The sequence below is a fragment of the Cuculus canorus genome, chromosome 1 (genome assembly GCF_017976375.1).
Source record: "Cuculus canorus isolate bCucCan1 chromosome 1, bCucCan1.pri, whole genome shotgun sequence".
Lineage (NCBI taxonomy): Eukaryota > Metazoa > Chordata > Aves > Cuculiformes > Cuculidae > Cuculus > Cuculus canorus.
In genome coordinates this window covers 77,878,608-77,897,415 of record NC_071401.1, presented here as the reverse complement: position 1 = coordinate 77,897,415, position 18,808 = coordinate 77,878,608, and the positions used below count along the sequence as shown (strand labels likewise).

The 18,808-nt window shown below is 44.9% G+C and overlaps 1 protein-coding gene across 2 annotated transcripts in view; it reads right to left on the bottom strand.

The window, feature by feature from the left end:
• Positions 1 to 18,808, bottom strand: part of LOC104054228 (toll-like receptor 7) — a 21,620-nt gene extending 2,812 nt beyond the window's left edge. Inside the window, exons 1-3 of one of the 2 annotated variants that reach the window (XM_054087613.1) lie at positions 18,617 to 18,808; positions 9,283 to 15,143; positions 2,762 to 4,946 (exon numbers count right to left, since the gene is read on the bottom strand). In XM_054087613.1, the coding sequence (XP_053943588.1) occupies positions 12,003 to 15,128 (3,126 nt within the window). In that variant the 5' untranslated portion in view covers positions 15,129 to 15,143; positions 18,617 to 18,808 and the 3' untranslated portion in view covers positions 2,762 to 4,946; positions 9,283 to 12,002. Of the gene's footprint in view, positions 1 to 2,761; positions 4,947 to 9,282; positions 15,144 to 18,616 lie in introns of those variants that run through there. The other variant, XM_054087612.1, reaches the window with a different exon arrangement.

Below are 18,808 nucleotides of genomic sequence, written 5' to 3'. Positions count from 1 at the left end.
CTCTCACTTCTGCCCTCCTGATTCTCTCCCTGTCCAGGTGGGTGGAGGTTTGGCTGCCAGCCCAGGTCAGCCACCACACAACACTGACAGACCACAGAACACCAGCAGTGGCAGTAGGCACCAACAAACAGCTCTGAGAGGGATTTAAGCAGTGGAAACACACTCTGGTTTCACTCCCCAAAGTCCACTACTTCAGCAACAGGCTCTGAGCTTTCAACGTTTCAAAACCCTGGAATCCACGGCAGGAACTTCCAGAAAGGCTGCAAACTTCAACTTCTCACTTTTACTGAGAAAGGCAAAAAATTGTACTTCCCCTAGGGCAGTAGGATAATTCAAAATAAGTTTTATAAACAAATATGAGCTAAAAACTCTAACTTCTGCCGTAGTTTTTCCTTTATTTCAAAATAATGCTGTTGAGAGAAGACTTGTTCCCCCATAAAGCTGAACTGTCATTTGCTCTTCAGGCCAGCATCCCAATAAGGACCAGGGAGCGTAGAGCATTGAACAGCAAACACCTCCCAGTTTTCTGTTTCCATGCTTTTTAATTTTGTGCCTTTTAATTTTGTTAAAATGGATGGGGTTTTCCCAGAGCTGTTGGAATTCACCTATCTCTTCATAAGCATTTCCGGACCACAAAATGCAGAAGATGCAGTAAGTTAAATTCTGTATTTCCCTCCTGCTCTTTATTCCCTGTCATCTTGTTAAATACAGTTAGCTGGGTTTGCTTGCAACAATCTGAGAAATAAGAGCTTCAACGGCTCATAAAGTGTTAACTCAAACTCCCAACAAAATTTCAAAATTGTGTTCCTTCTGTCAGACCATAAAAACAAGGAGAAGGCTGATCTTATTATAAAATTATTTGGTGTGATTAACAGTTCATTCTTATGTCCAAAGAGGCTCAAACATGACTGGTGAACAAGGTTTGCATAAGAGTCATAGAATCATAGAATCACCAGGTTGGAAAAGACCTCTTGGATTGTCGAGTCCAACCATTCCTATCTGCCGCTAAACCACTTCCCTGAGCATCTCGTCTACTCATCTTTTAAATACCTCCAGGGATGGTGACTCAACCACCTCCCTGGACTGCCTCTGCCTGTGCGGATGACCCTTTCTGTGAAACATTTTTTTCTGATATGCAGTCTGAACCTCCCCTGGTACAGCTTGAGGCCATTCCCCCTTGTCCTGTCCCCTGTCACAGGGAAGAAGAGGCCAGCTCCCTCCTCTGTACAACCTCCTTTCAGGTAGTCATAGACAGCAATAAGGTCACCTCTCAGCCTCCTCTTCTCCAGGCTAAACAACCCCATCTCTCTCACCTGCTTCTCCTAAGACTTGTTCTCCAGCCCCCTTACCAGCTTCGTTGCTCTTCTCTGGACACACTCCAGAGCCTCAACGTCCTTCTTGTGGTGAGGGTCCCAGAACTGAACACAGTACTCAAGGTGTGGTCTCACCAGTGCCGAGTACAGAGTGAGAATAACCTCCCTGGACCTGCTGGTCACGCCGTTTCTGATACAAACCAAGATGCTATTGGCCTTCTTGGCCACCTGAGCACACTGCTGGCTCATGTTCAGTCAGCTGTCAATCAACACCCTGAGGTCCTTCTCCTCCAGGCAGCTTTCTAGCCAGACTTCTCCTAGTCTGTAGCACCGCACAGGGTTGTTGTGCCCCAAGTGCAGGACCCGGCATTTGGCCTTGTTAACCCTCATGCCATTGGTCTCAGCCCAGCGGTCCAGCCTGTTCAAATCCCTTTGCAGAGCCTCTCTACCCTCCAGCAGTTCGACACTTCCACCCAGCATATTGTCATCCGCAAATTTACTAAAGGTACATTCAGTGCCTTCATCCAGGTCATTGATAAAGACATTGAACTGGGCTGGACCCAGCGCTGAGCGCTGGAGGACACCACTTCTGACCAGCCTCCAGCTGGAGTTAACTCCATCTACCATCACTCTCTGGGCCCAGCCATTCAACCAGTTTTCCATCCAGGAGACTGGGCACCTGTCCAGGCCAGAAGCAGCCAGTTTCATAAGAAGAATGCTGAGAGAAACTGTGTCAAAGGCTGTGTCAATGCCAACATTCTTCCCTATTCAACCTGGGCAAGGCATAGTCTTCTTTCTTCAAAAGAGTAATCACTTCAACAGTGTGCCCTGGCAACCAAAAGGGCCAAATGTGTCCTGGAGTGCACCATGCACAGCACAGCTGGTCAGTTGAGGGAGGTGATTGCCCCACTCTACACTGCACTGTTGCAGCCCCACCTTGAGTACTGTGTAGTTTTGGGTACCTCAATATAAGGACATCAAAGTATTAGATTCTGTGTGAAAGGCTTTGAGGGCAAGATTTATGAGTGTCACAGTTTAGCCCCTGGCAGTTTGATCAGCAGCTAAATGCAAGCAGTTGTGATCCCAATCCTGCCACCTCAGGGAAAAGGAAATGGTAGGACTATAGAATGTCCTGAGTCGGAAGGGACCCACAAAAATCCTCAAGCCCAGCTCCTGTCCCTGCACAGGACAATCCCAACAGTAACATCACATGGGCTTTGTCCAAATGCTTCTTGAATGTTGTCAGGCTTGGTGCCATGAATACTTCCCTGGGGAGTCTGTTCCAATGCTCCATCACTCAATGAGTGACCTGTGGGTTGGAAACTAGAATGAAAACAGCTTTAATGAACAATTATAATAATAAGAAGAAAAATACTATTAATAAGAATATAATAATAATAATATATACACAAATATACAAAATCAAATCCCCAATGACTATACATCACCACTGAAGCTGCAGAGTGGGAATGGGGAAAAGGTCTCAGGCTGGATACAGCAGCAGATGGGAGCTGAGCTCAGGAACTGGATTCAGGAATGCAGGGATCTGGGATCAGGGGCAAAAGGGCAGATGAGATCAGTATTAGACATCAGTCATTGAAGAAGAGGGCTTGGCTCTTATGAACCCTCCAATTTATACTGAGTATGACCTATATGGAACGGAATGCTCTGTTGGTCAGTTTTAGGTGACCTGTCCTGTCTGCTCCTCCCTGCAGGTCAACTCTTTTTCACCCCTTTGACTGACAGTATATCACCAGCTTGATGACGTCCTTGATTTTTGTAGGGATACATGTAAGCAATGAAATTTCTGCATACCAATGCCTTGTTACTTTGGTGGTAATCATAAACTTTAAGTTTCTGAAGACAGAAAGTCTACAAAAACACATAGTTAACTTTCAGAAAATGAAGTTACTTAAACAAAGCTTAGCTGAGAAGTTAAAAAAATAATTCTGCTTTAGCTCAAACTAGAACAATGTGGAGTGTTGGAAATCACGTGTTTTCTTCGGCTGGGAGAAAAGAAGGCTGAGCAGTGACCTCATTGTAGTCTACAATGTCTTCAAGGTGGGCAGCAGAGAGGAAGGTGCTGATCTCTCTCTGGTGACCAGTGATAAAATAGAAGGAAATGGTATGAAGCTACATTGGGGAAGTTCATATTGGGCTTTCGGTAAAGGCTCTTCACTAAGAGGTGGTGAGTCACTGGAACAGGCTTCCAGGGGAAGCAGTTATGGCACGAAGCTTGTCAGAGTTCAAGCAACATCTATGATTCTACCTTATGAAGAGATTCGCATTACAGCTCATGTTATTCTGTATAGAGATACAGATAGTTTAGGCTCACAAACACAACCATCAGAAAGACATTTGTTAAACATAGCATAGAACATCCACTTTTCTAACCAGGTCCTCCTATATGTCCTGCTTCTCTCGTTAATCAACAGAACTGCTGTGAGAAACTGGGAGGAAAAACCCTTTCTTATCATACTATTATTTGAACCTTGTTTTTCTTGTTTGCGTTTGACTGCTTTTCTGTCTGGATTCTTAGAACTAAATTAAAAAAGTACTACTTTAAGAGAGGACAAGGCACAACAGGTAGGTGGGGAAATGCAGGAGGTATCTGGGATCATAGACTCATAGAATGGTTTGGGTTGGAAGACACCTTGGTCAGGAATACCTTTTACTAGATGTGGTGGCTCAAAGCCTCATCCAATCTGGCTTTGAAAAGTTTCAGAGAGGGGGCATCCACAGCTTCTCTGGACAACCTCTTCCAGTGTCTCACCACCCTCACAGTAAAATATTTATTCCTGATATCTAATTGAAGTCTACCATCTTTCATTTTATAACCATTAGCCCTCATCCTATCATTACACTCCCTGATAAAGAGACCCTTCCCATCTTTCTATGGGAAGTAATTAAAGGACTCCCCCTTTAAACCCCGTTGTAGAAAGGCATCAAATTTGTCAGGCACAATTCACCGTTGGTGACGCCATATTGGCTGTCAACAATCACCTCTCTTTTCCCCGTGCTTTGGCATAGTATCCAGGAGGATCTGCTCTGTGATCTTGCTAGGCACAGAGGTGAGACTGACCAGCTTGTAGTTCCCTAGGTCTTTGTTTTTCCCTTTTTAAAAATGGGAATTATATTTCCCCTTTCCCAGTTATGGGGAACTTCACCAGTCTACCACAACTTTTCGGATATGATGGGTGGTGGCTTAGCAACTTCATCCACTAGTTCCTACAGGATCCTTGGATGCATCCCATCAAGAAGTGTACCTTCAGGTTCTTTAGAAGGTCTTGAACTTGATCTTTTCCAGTGGTGGGCAGTACTTCATTATCACTGTTCCTGCCTTTGCATTCTGTGAATTGGATGTTGTGGATAGAGCACATGGTGGTGAAGACCAAGGCAAAAAAGTACCTCAGCCTTTTCCATGTTGGTTGTAGACAGGTCTTCCATCTATCAGGGGATATAGTTTCTTTCATCTTTGTTGTTTTATGTACCTGAAGAAATCCTTGTTATTTTTCACATCCCTAATCAAGTTCATCTCCAGCTGGGCCTTGGCTTTCCTCATCTGGAGTATTGTGTCCAGTTCTCGAATCCTCAACAAGGATATGGAACTGTTGGAACAAGTTCAGAGGAGGGCTACAAAGATGATCACAGAATCACAAGGTTGGAAAGGACCCATTGGATCATTGAGTCCAACCATTCCTAACACTCCCTAAACCATGTCCCTAAGCACTTCATCCACCCGTTCCTTAAACACCTCCAGGGAAGGTGACTCGACCACCTCCCTGGGCAGCCTGTTCCAGTAGCCAATGACTCTTACTGTGAAGAATTTTTTTCTGATATCCAACCTGAACCTCCCCTGACGGAGCTTCAGGCCATTCCCTCTTGTCCTGTCCTCTGTCACTTGGGAGAAGAGGCCAGCTCCCTCCTCTCCACAACCTCCTTTCAGGTAGTTGTAGAGGGTAATAAGATCTCCCCTCAGCCTCCTCTTCTCCAGGCTAAACAACCCCAGCTCTCTCAGCCGCTCCTTGTATGACTTGTTCTCCAGCCCCCTCACCAGCTTTGTTGCTCTTCTCTGGACACGCTCCAGAGTCTCAACATCCTTCTTGTGGTGAGGGGTCCAGAACTGAACACAGTATTCAAGGTGCGGTCTCACCAGTGCTGAGTACAGAGGGAGAATAACCTCCCTGGACCTGCTGGTGACCCCATTTCTGATACAAGCCAAGATGCCATTGGCCTTCTTGGCCACCTGGGCACACTGCTGGCTCATATTCAGTCGGCTGTCAACCAGCACCCCCAGGTCCTTCTCTTCCGTGCAGCTGTCCAGCCATTCTTCCCCCAGTCTGTAGCGCTGCATAGGGTTGTTGTGCCCCAAGTGCAGGACCCGGCATTTGGCCTTGTTAAACCTCATCCCATTGGTCTCGGCCCAGCAGTCCAGCCTCTTCAGATCCCTTTGCAGAGCCTCCCTACCCTCCAGCAGATCGACACTTCCTCCCAGCTTAGTGTCATCCGCAAATTTACTAAAGGTACATTCAGTGCCTTCATCCAGGTCATTGATAAAGACATTGAACAGAGCTGGACCCAGTACTGAGCCCTGAGGAACTCCACTTGTGACTGGCCTCCAGCTGGAGTTAACTCCATTGACCACCACTCTCTGGGCCCGGCCATCCAACCAGTTTTCAACCCAGGAGAGTGTACGCCTGTCCAGGCCAGAGGCTGACAGTTTCTGCAGCAGAATGCTGTGAGAAACTGTGTCAAAGGCTTTACTGAAGTCCAAGAAGACTACATCCACAGCCTTTCCCCCATCCAGTAGTTGAGTGATTTTGTCATAGAAGGTGATCAGGTTAGTTTGGCAAGATCTGCCTTTTGTAAACCCATGTTGACTGGGCCTGATCACCCGGTTCTCTTGCATGTGCTTCATGATAGCACTCAAGATTACCTGTTCCATGACTTTCCCTGGCACTGAGGTGAGACTGACAGGCCTGTAGTTCCCCGGATCCTCTCTGCAACCCTTCTTATATATGGGCACAACATCAGCCAGCCTCCAGTCTAGTGGAACTTCCCCAGTCAGCCAGGACCTCTGGAAGATGATGGATAGGGGTTTGGAAAGGACATCCGCCAGTTCCTTCAATACTCTTGGGTGGATCCCATCCGGCCCCATAGACTTGTGGGCGTCTAGCTGGGCAAGCAAGTCTCTAACCGCCTCCTCTTGGATCATGGGAGCCTCAATCTGCCCCTCTAACTCTTGGATTTGTAAACAGAAGGAACAACTTCCTTTGCTATTAAAGACTGAGGCGAAGAAGGCATTTAGTACCTCAGCCTTGTCCTTATCCCCTGTCACTGTTATTCCTTCTGCATCCACTAGAGACTGGATATTCTCCCTCGTCCTCCTTTTCCTGTTAATGTACTTGTAGAAAGACTTTTTGTTGTCTTTCACAGACTTAGTGAGTTTTATTTCTAGTTGGGCCTTGGCCCTCCTGATTTTTTCCCTGCACGATCTCACTTCGTTCCTGTAGTCCACCCAAGATGCCTGTCCTTTCCTCCAAAGCACATAAAGCTTCTTCTTATTATTGACGCATCTTGAGATCTCCCTGCTCCACCAAGCTGGCTTTTCCCCCCGCCGGCTCCTTTTCCAGAACACAGGGATGGCCTGCTCTTGAGCTACTAGGATTTCATTTTTCAAGAGCGCCCAACCTTCGTGGGCTCCCTTGCCCTGAAGGACTGTTTCCCACGGGACTTTGCTAATCAACCTCTGAACAAGCCAAAGTCTGCCCTCTGGAAGTTTAATGTGACTGTTTTGCTAACCCCCTTCTTAATCCCACCTAGAACTGAAAACCCTATCATCTCATGATCGCTTAATCCCAGGCGTCCTCCAACCGTCAAATCCCCAACAAGACCTTCTCTATTCGCAAACAGCAGGTCTAGGAAGGCACCCTCCCTTGTTGGTTCGCTAACCAGTTGTGCAAGGAAGTTGTCTTCAATGCACTCCAGGAACCTCCTAGACTGTTTCCTTTCTGCTGTATTGTACTCCCAGCAGACATCCGGAAAGTTAAAGTCTCCCACAAGGACAAGAGGCAGAGATTTAGAGACTGTCCCCAGCTGTTTATAGAAGAGCTCATCAGCAGCTTCTTCTTGGCTGGGTGGTCTGTAACAGACTCCTATCACAAAGTCCCCTTTCTTGTGGGCTCCTCTGATTTTAACCCATAGGCACTCGATCCCATCCTCACCGTAATCCAGTTCAAGAGTATCAAAGCACTCTTTGACATAGAGGGCTACCCCGCCTCCTTTCCTACCCTTCCTGTCCCGCCTGAAGAGTTTATATCCCAACATAGCTGTAGTCCAGCTATGTGAGTCATCCCACCATGTTTCTGTGATGGCAATGACATCATAGTCACCTTGCCCTACAACAGCTTCCAGCTCATCCTTCTTATTGCCCATGCTGCGTGCATTGGTGTAAATGCACTTCAGCTGGGCTGATGAACCTTCAGCCCTCATAAAGGGAAGAGAGTTTATTCTTGATTGACTGGTCCTTGGAACAACTAATTCCACAGACCCAGTTTCATCCTTACTGTCCCCACTTATACTCGCCCTCACTTGCCCTGTTGTGGTGTACTGGTGGTCCTCTCCAGCACACCATTTCTCAGCCACCGGTTTCCCACTTCCAGGCTCATTCCCAACTAGCCTGGTCTCCTCCCCTTCCCCCTTCACATCTAGTTTAAAGCTCTATTTAAGAGCCTAACTAGATTTTTAGAGATAACTTTAGTTCCCCTTGGAGACAAGTATGACCCATCCCTAGTAAGAAAACCTGGGGGTGGGTGGGTCACCCCATGATCAAAGAAGCCAAAGCCTCTCTCCTCACACCAGGCTCGGAGCCAGGCATTAATCATCTGTATGTTCCTGACCTCCTGTTCCATATTCCTTAGTATTGGGATAGAGCTAAACACCACTTGCGCTCCAGAGCCCTCAATCATCTTCCCTAAAGCCCTGAAGTCTCTTTTGATGGCTTTCAGCTTTCTGCGCTGTAAGTCATCATTACCTATTTGAAATACTAACAGGGGATAGTAATCTGTTTCCTTCACCAAGGAAGGGAGTTTTCTATTGATATCCCTCACTGATGCCCCCGGTAAGCAGCAGACCTCCCTGTGGAGCGGATCCGGTCTGCAGATGGGACCCTCCATTCCTTTAAGAAGGGAGTCCCCTAAGACGATCACTCTCCTCTTTTTCTTGACAGAGGATGTTTTTAGGGCCCTCCGAGGATGCTGGAGCCTAGGGAATGTTTCCAGGCTGTGGGGACCATCTCCTTCTTCCTCTGCTTCTTCCTGGGGGATAGGTTCTACCTGCAGCGTTTCATATTTATTTCTGAGGGCTATCTGGGGGTTAATTGTCTGGGTGGGGGAAGCAGGTTTCCTGCGCCGGACAGGAACTTGCTGCCATCCCCCATCTCTTGTTCCCCCTGCCTCACAGATTATAGGATCAAGCTGCTCCGCCGCATTGGCTCCAGCAGCCTGCTGGGTTTGTGCGAGGGCACTGCTCCAAAGATCTATGTCCCTCTCGCATTCCCTGATAGTCCTTAACCTGTTCACCTCCTCCCTCAGCTCTGCCACCATGTGAAGGAGTTCTGCGACTCGTGCACAGCTCCCACAAGTGTAGCTGGTATCAGAGGCACGGGCTGGTGTGGGAGGGGGGCACTGCCTACAGCCCAGGGTCTGCGTGGCTGCATGGACCCACTGAGGCTCTGTCCTCGCTCCTCTTCGCCGCGCTCCCAGTCGCCGCGCTCCCAAGAGACCGTTTAAATCTCCCGCGGTATCCGCCGGGACCGCCCCCTCCCGTCAGGCACCGCGCGGGACCGCCCGCTGCCGCGTGTCAGGAGCCGAGCGCCGCCCGTCCCGCTCCCGTTTAGGTTTTCCTAGGCTTTTCCCGTCACAGGGAAGTGCCCCACCACCTCAGATGGCCACCCCACCGCAGTACTCACCGTCCTGCTGCTGGATGTCGCCGAAAAAGCCGAAAATGATCAAAGGGCTGGAGCACCTCCAATATGAGAACAGGCTGAGAGAGTTGGGCTTGTTCAGCCTGGAGAAGAGAAGGCTCCCAGGAAGTCTTATAGCGACCTTCCAGTATCTGAAGGGGGCGACAAGAAAGCTGGAGAGGAACTGTTCACTAACTCTTGTAGTGATAGGACTAGAGGCAATGGGTAGAAACTGGAGAGGGGCAGATTTAGCCTAGACATAAGGAAGAATTTCTTAATCGTGAGAGTGGTGAGACACTGGCACAGGTTGCCCAGGGAAGCTGTGGCTGCCCCATCCCTGGAGGTGTTCAAGGCCAGGTTGGATGGGGCCTTGGGCAGCCTGATCTAGTGGGCTGTCCCTGCCCATGGCAGGGGGGTTGGAACTGGATGATCTTTAAGATCCCTTCCAACCCAAACTATTCTATGACTCTATGATTCTATGTTCCCTTTCCCTGCATGCTTGGGCCATGTTCCTGTAATCTCTCCAGGATATTTATCCCTGCCTCCACTGCATATGCATTTTGGTTTTGTGTTTCAGTTTGGCTAAGAAGTGATGGCTTAACCAAGTTAGCCTCCTGCCTCCCGCTCCTGACTTATTACACATTGGGATATCTCTCATGTCTCATTTGCTCCTTTACCTCTGAGGGCATTTTCTCAAGGGATTCCACACACTTGTTCTCTAAACAGCCAAAAGTTTGCCTCTCTGAGGTCTAGGGTCCTGACACTACTTTTTACCTGTCAGCTACCTCCCAAGATCGATAATTCTAACAATGCATGTTGACTGCAGCAGGTTCAAAGCAGTTAGCAATGTTGGTTCACCAGTGGCCAGAACTGTCACTGAGGCTCATTGCCAGAAAACAAGAAGGGCTTTGAGAAAGAGAGGAAGAGCCCGTACTGCGTTGTGGACAGAAGTGCCTGGCAAGGGGAGAGCATGCTGCTGCTCTCAAAACAGAGATCATGACGGCATGCAGAGACCCCACCTGTGCCAAGCACAGAGGGATAGTTTACAATTAAAAAAGACTTCAGCTGAAATACTACCACGTGTTTGATGAGGTTTTGCTGTGAACCAGAGTAGGGAACAGGCTTAAGTGTTTATGCTTTTGAGCAGTACTTCTTCCCTTTTTCAGGATGTCTCTAAACTCAAACCTATTCTCAGCTCAGGTTTCTAGTGATGCCCCAGCAAACCGCTGAGGGAAAGGGACCTGCTTAGGGAACAAGGAGGCAAAGGAGGGATTGAGGCTGCTCTGGAATAGCACGCCATGGCTAAAGAAACTATAGGATGGATCCTTTCCTTGTATGAATTGGTCTTATATGTTTTGCATTTTGAGTATCTGAATTTTGTTCTGGAGAAAGTCTGGGCATGTGGAGGCAGGCCAGCCACTAGTCCTCAGGCCTCAGCCCAAGCTAAACTTGATAACATCATCTCAGTTGATACATAAGGGATTGTAACACAGAACCTGGGTGGAAGTGAGAAAGCAGAGCTCTTAAAGCCAATAGCACAACACTGGAGAGGTGACTTAAGTCCACAGGGAGTACCTAGCTCAGTCAAGAGCCAAGGAGGCAGGTGAAAGGCAGAATGAAAGGGTAAACTGGGAATTATCAGTAAATGCTTCTTGATTTCTATCATGTGCTAATTTGGCTGTATTATCCTCTATTCTTTCAAACTATTCTTCTTTCACTTTTTCTTTTCTATCTTCCTGTCTTTGTCGCTACCCACTTTCTCTTTTTTTTACTTGATTTTCCATCTGTCTTGTGCCTCTCCATCAGCTGATATGATGTCCTGCTACCCCTGCCCATTCCCATACAGCAAGCCCATGCACAAGGACTCCCTTTATCTTGTAATGCCTTCAGACCCACAACCTACAAACCATTCTGAATTTGTTTCTCTCATACCTTCCTATTTTAGATCATACCAATTCTTCACAGTATATTCATATTTATCAGCTTTGGGTAATGCAAGAGCAGGAGAGCTCCTGTATCACACCCAAGCCCCTGACAAGCACTCCCACCAGAAGTTCCTTTCTGCAGCTATTAGAATTATTTCCCAATCAGACAGAAGCAGTAGGCTCAGCGGCTGTAAGCCCAAGATGAAAAGATAATTATTCTCACATTTTCCTAACTCCTAAAATCAAAGCATCGGCATTGCTTAAGGTGTTTTTGAGGAATGCGTCAGGAAATCTTCTTGTGTTTCATAAATACTCCAAGCAGAAAATACAGTTTACTATTAAAATCACATTTACTCCAACAGTGATCTGAACAGCAGCAACTTTAGGCACGCTCAAACTCCTCCCGGCAGTCTGTGTACTAGAGTAAGCGGAGCAAGTGTCTCAGCAACACTTGACCCAACCACAGGCAACACTGGAGACCTCCAGCAAACTAGAAAGTGGAAGCACTGATTCTGTTCTAAATTAGGGACTTCCAGTGAGTAGTGCATCTTCTCTTGCTGTGCAGCAAATGATGCCAAGCCAGGCACATGTTCGCTAAACATCTGTGCTGACAACAGTTGCTGTTCAGTCTTGTTGTAGCAAAACAAGTGAACCATCCGCTTTGTCACCAAAGGTGCATTTTGTTTTGGGATACACTATCACAATTACATTTATGCTCCACGCTTCAACAGCTTCTCCAAATGAAGCTTAGGATCTTCTGCACACTGTGCCTCATAAGACTACTTACAGGGAAGGGTAGAGCTAAACAGTTTCTTGGAGTAGCTTGTTGTAAGCCAGGGCACTGCTCGTAGCTACTGCATTTTTCAGGCACTGCCAGAAGTAGGGCTGAGATCGAGGGTTAGTCGGCCATTCCAGGACAGAACTTCTGCACAGCCTCTTCCTCAGCCGCACATAGCGGGACTTCTGCAAAGCCTTCTCAAGAAATATCAAGATAATAACATCCATTTTTTCATCTAGAAGCCGCTGGTGGGCCATGTAAAATGTGGTCTTGAAGCTGCCGCTTTTAATATACTTCTTGGTCAGCACAAATATGGTCTTTCTGCTCAGCTGAATGCTCTGGGATAGGTTGTCAAAGACTGGCTGTCCTGGGAGCCAGTCCCTTTCTTCCAGGCACAAATTGAAACGTCTGGCTTTTTGATTTTCCAGCCTTTCAACCAGTTCTGTCAGCACCCACTCATTCACAGCTGGATCTTCATTGTCATAGGCAATAAAAGCATCGTAGCAAGAATCTGGTGAAGATAAACGCTGATAGCCCTTCAGCTTGGCAGTGCAGTAATGGTAACTATACCACACATCCCAGAAATAGAGATGGCTCGTCACTGTGAACACCATAAAGCCGAGGAGAGTAGCAAGTGACAGAGCGTACAGGATCAAGTACGAGGTGTCCAGCTCACAGGTATACAGATCCAAGAAAACCACGCTCTTTCCTTTGTGTGCCCCTGGGCCAGCACAGGTCACGTCTGTGGCCAGAAGAGGAATAGTCACTTGAGTCTGATTGATCCACCAAACAAACCACACGGCATCACAATTGCACTTGAAAGGATTGCCATGCAAAAGCAGCACCCTCAGGTTGTTAATGACATTTTCAGGGAAACTAGACTTTTTAATCATTTCAATCTTATTTGAGCTTAGGTCCAAGTATTTCAACTTAAAAGCACCTCGGAGAAAATGTTTACTTAGATGTTGAATGAGATTGTTTCGGAGCATCAGTTCTTCAAGCGTTGAAGAGCAGTTGGACAGTTCTCGGGGAACAGCAGTCAAAAGGTTATTGCTCAGGTCCAAGGTCACTAGTTTCTTCAGATATGTCAGGCTGCCCCAGTGGAAACTTTTCATCCTGTTATTGGTTAAGTTGAGGATCTTGAGTTCCGGAGGCATAGCTTTAAAAACATCAGGAGGTATAAAACTCAGTGAGTTGAAGGAAATATCCAGTTGTTCGAGGCTGGTCAGATTTTTGAAGAATGACACGTACCTGGCATTCCCATCCATCCATAAAATATCTAAACGATTTCCTCTGAATTCTAAAATCTGGAGGGAATGGCTTTCCATTCCTGTGTTTGCAGCAGTAGAAATCTCATTCTCATTCATCATCAGCTTCTTCAGATGGGTCAAGTCCTTCATAAAACTAAGCATGTGAGTAACACCTTCTGCCAGGAAATAATGTTTGTTATTGCTCAGGTCAAGAATTTCTAAAAGTTTTAGCTCTTCGAAAGCAGTTGGGTAGAGCAAGTCAATCCGATTGTTAGAAAAATCCAGATATTTCAAACCAGACAAGTAGGAAAATTCACTTCCATTTAAAGTTTGACTTATTGCATTACCTGACAAGTTAAGACATCTGAGGGAACTAAGTCCCTCAAAGTCTGAGGGGTTAATAAAAAAAACATTGTTCCTACTCAAATCTAGAGTTTCTCCATATTTCAGGCACTCTTCATTAACTGAAGATTCATAGGACGCAGCCTCTTTGTCTTTGGACCTGCAGCTTCGACCATACACGTCATACCTGAAATAATGCATCTCTTGTAATATTTGCCTGTTGTATTGCTCTAGTGAAATCCTAGGATTAGAGCAAAACCCATTAGAGTTACTTTCACCTGAAGAAGGAGAAATTTTATTCACTGAGAGGTCTATGAACTTAAGAGCTGGGAATTGCTGGAACATTCTCAGGTCAGCAATTTTAATAAAATTAGTCCCAAGATCCAACACTGTTAGATTTCTAAGATTGAGCAATGGACCTAGATTTCCTTCTCTCAGTTCTTTAAAGACATAACCCCTGAGCCTGAGGGTTTCCAGATTTAAGAGGGAGGAAAATGTCTTAGACAGATTCAAGCACGATGGATACATCTTTGGCTCAAAATTAAAGGACAGATCAAGCTCTACAAGGCTGGGGATAAACTTCAAAAACTGAGCATCTCCAATCTCTTTTATGAGGAAATTCTGGGAGAGGTCAAGCTCTTTGAGATTCCTGATGTTTTTAAACCAGCTGCTGGGTATGGTGTGCAGAGAGTTACTGTGAAGTCGCAAGATCCTTAAATTTTTCAAGGAGTGAAAAGCCTTTGCATGTATCTCAATTGAGCTCTTGGGGCAGGGAGTACAAGGATATGGTGCATTATAGCAACGTGGGCAATTGCCACTTAGATCAAGAATTTCTAGGTTGTGAAGGTCACTTAAATCCTGTTCTTGAATCTCTTGAATCATGTTGTTGTAAATGTATAATTCCTTTAAAGTAGATGACAAATTGGGTGGAACATGAGTTAAGTTGTTAGACTTCAGGGATAGTATTGTTAATTTTTTCAGCTCCAGAAAGGCAGTTTTTTCAATTTCAAATGAAACATTGCATGGGTTACGGTAGTAACAGTTCTGTCCCAGATACAACATTTCAATGTTTCCTAGCTCTGACAAATTAGCTTTTTGGATAGAAAAGATACTGTTGGCTTCCAGGCTCAGCAGACTTAAAGTACTAGGAAGACCTCGAGGTATTTCCAAAAGCTGGTTTGCATCCAAATACAATGACTTTAATCTTGGCAGGACAGCAAAACTGCCATTCTCGATATTTGGTCCTGTGTTGCACACATGATCTTTGGGCCCCATTCTGATAGGCACACAGTTGCATCTGAAGTCAATCTCCACAAGGTTTTTAAGATGAGCAAAGGATGTTGGATAGAGATGGGGAATATGGTTAATACTCAGGGTAAGGTTGGTAGCATTTGTAGGGATCCCCTTGGGAACATCGTTGAGACGACGATAGGTGCAGTCCACTGCCACAGTCCCTTCAGAGGCTTTAACATCACAGGGTAAACTTTTGGGAAACCAAGCTCCTGACAGCAGTAATGGAAATAGGAAGAGCAAGATAAATGTCAATGCATTTGACATCTTTGCACAAGGTACCTAAAAATAAGGAAATAGGGAGACATTAATTTAATGCAGTAAGAATACGCTATGGGACATCAGACCAAACATGTTCTGGGTCAGACTGCTAAACTGGGGTCCTGCCTCTTATGCTGGCTAGACATGGATATGCAGGTATTAGTATAAGCTTGGGGAAGGCATACTTTGTTATCTACTCAAATGCTTTCTTCACTTTCTTATCACTTAGCATAGCAATGGTAAGATCTAAATCACTCTCAAATAACAAATCATTAAAATAAATACCTACTGAAATAATGACAAGGCAGATGATTAAAGGCTTCGTTTCTGTGAGTTTTATGAGTCTTTTTGAGGGAAAGCGAGCAGTATTAGATATCCAGCTGATTACAATTGTCTAATAGTGTAAATGAGCAAAGTTAATTTTTTAAAGGCTATGAAAGATAATCTGTTGTCACTGAAAAACTAGTGTAAATTTCCAAACCCACGCTGATTAACAGGTGAGTTACCTAATTCCAATTTCATGTTATGATAAGGATTCTTCCCCCAGTAAGTGACAGAATGGATGTATAGTTGACCTAAGACTTTCAACCACCTTATGTAACTGTGCTAAGTATCTGGACAGGTGTTCCAGTGACTAGCAGGGCAGCAAATGCAAGAGGAGACAGATCAAGCCTCACACAGCACCAGATTTCTGCTGTCTAGAGCAGAGATGTCCACAGCCAAATGGAGTCACTCTGGGGATTTGTCCAGTCAGCTTTTCAATACAAAGCTTCAGTACAGAAGGAAAAATGTAAAAGTCCACTGCAGATCTTGAATTCAGCGTAACTTGGTATTGTACTAGCACAGAGTGTCTCCTCTACCATGATTTCCTTTCTCATTCCCAGGAAGTATCTTAAGATGCTGGAGCACATCCAGAGAGGGGCAATAAATCTGGTGAAGAGGCTGGAGAACAGGCTTTATGAGAGGCAGCTGAGGAAACTGTTGTTGTTTAGCCTAGAGAAAAGGAGGCTGAGGAGAGACCTTATCACTCCGTACAACTATCTGAAAGGAGGTTGTAGCGAGGTGCATGTTGGTCTCTTCTTCCAAGTACCAAGTGATAGAATGAGAGGAGATGGCCTCAATCTGCAGCAGGGGAGGTTCAGATTAAATATTAGGAAAAAAATTTTCACTGGAAGGGTTATAAGGCTGCCCAGGAAAGTGGTTGAGCCACCATCCCTGGGGTTATTTAAAAGATGGGTAGATGAGGTGATCGGGGATATGGTTTAGTAGTGAATAGGTACAGTTGGACTCGATAATCTCAAATATCTTTTCCAACCAAATGATTCTGTGATTCTATAAGTTCTATGGTGCTTTCTTCTTTTCAGCTGATCCACAGAATAAAGGCAATGTAGCTAAATATATCAGCTGGTAGCCATGACTAGCATTCATTTATTTACTTAGGGAATGCTAACCTGGACTAACCAGGCCATGCCTATTAATTCACATTTTGACTCTTGTGAAGTCATTTGTTAATAAACAAACCAATTTTCATTTGTTTTATAGCAATTCACTTTGGAAACTCAATCAAGACAGAAGCCATAGACTAAGACATTTCACCAGTGTCTTCCAATCAACTTTAGAGAATGATTAACTTTTCTGATTACCTGGTGTAGAAAAGTATTTGGATGAAATGATGAATAATAACGATCAGAATAAGTGGGGAGTCAATTTGGAGATGATAAAATGCATTTACGATCCTGGTTTTTTTTCAGAACTTTTTTTCCTCCACTAATATAAGCAAGGATGTGGGAGAGAGAATGAAAGGGCTCTACCACTGATATGAATTACATGGAAACCTGAATATCTTTCTTGGAATGAAAAGGGAAGAAAAATCTGGATATACTCTTGCAAATATTTTGCTTTCCTTCTATCCCAAGGGCCACGCTACATTATGCGTTTAAATGAATTTATTAGACTGATGAAAAAAACAAAGACAGCCTGTCCTAACTGAATGGCCCATGGTCCCTCAGCACCTACCACCTCTACTTCTTCCTTTATCAGATCAACATACCTAGGGTCATTATACAAAGTGGGTATCTGTGGAGTAGGTAAGAGATATGGCAGGGAAATCACAGAGACTCTCTGCACTGCATGTTGCTCGTCACGTATATGTCATTTACCTTTATCTGTTGATAACGACGGCAGATGGCAGATGGCAGATGAAGTGCCGACTCTCACCTGCCATAGAAACAGCATCTGCTACCACTGAGGGAAAATACTGATAACTGCTCTGAATCGAACTCCAGCAGCCTGCCTTCCTTTAAAAAAAGGAAGGAAAAGTTCTGCTGCTGAGTGTCAAACCACAGATTTGCTGCTTTTGAGGGAAAGTTCATTAGAATCAACCTTTAAAGATCTTCTAAAAAAATTAAAACCCTCTGTCCAAGCACTAGGGTAGGACCTGGGCAGTGAGATTTCATTCTAGACTAATACAAACTTTCTACATAAACTTGTATTTGGCCACTGCACTCAGGCACCTAATTTTAGGCACTTACCAAGTTCCTCAGTTCATTGATATCAACCTAGGCTGCACTGACATGCAAGAAGGAGCAGAGGAGAGGAGAGAGAGGACCCTGTGCAGAGCTGCTCAGTTCTGAAAATGGAGGAAGCTCTGGCTAACTACACACTGAACAGAGACTAACCCCGCAGGTTTAGGTGCCTAAAATTAGGTGTAATGAATCTGGGCCTTAAAAGTCTTCATTACTACGTTTGTAGGTTTCTGAAGAAGTAAAAAATGCCTTTGGAGACATTTGCAGTGCTCAGATTTTGAACTGTCATGTATTGCAGTGTTTTTAGGAACATAAGCATTGTTGCAAAGCCAGCCTACCTCCTGACAACTTTTTCATGCACAAGCTATTTTAACTGTCAATTGTTAACATTCCTGTGCTGTGTCTGTTCTCATTTGTAACACTTGTGTCTGTTATGGTACCAACAGAAATGAAAAAAGTTGTTTTCATTAGAAGAAACAAGCAACACTGACTCGTGCATCATCATTGCAATGAGAAGCTAATTTAAGAGTACCTACAGGTATAATGTGCACTGTCCTTTTCTCTGTGGTCTATGCTTGGCTTTATAATGATTAAGGACATTTTTTCAAATATTCAGCAACAAGACAGCTAGAGGTTTCTCAAGGAATTTTCCTGTAGGTGTTGTATATGTATTTTTAAAGGTGAACATGGGGAACACTAGAGAAAACAGAAAACCTCCAAACTGATGGCAGTTAGAAAAGCCATTACTATACTTGTTCTGTAGCACTTTAGTACAAATAAATGCTAGCCAATTAGTATAAGCGTAATTAAATGCTTCCCTTTGCTGTCATTATGTATTGCAGCTTCTAACCACAATAGTAAATTGGGAGATTTAGAAAACAGAAAAGGAGATTATGTTCTCAAAATTCTTCCACAACGTTTGCAGTCATTGAGATCTAAGAGCAAATTTCAAATGAAAGCTTAACATACCTTTTTCTGTGTGCTTCCAGGTCTGGCAAATTTGTTATTGGAGGAGACTAAATCACAGCAGAAGAAAACAGCACAAAAGAGGTCCCCATGAGTTTAGTTGAGATGTTGAAGAGACTACAACATGACATGACTCACTCAAAATATCGGCAATAATCACTCTACGCTGCTCTTCAGCTGGCCTGTGACTTCAGA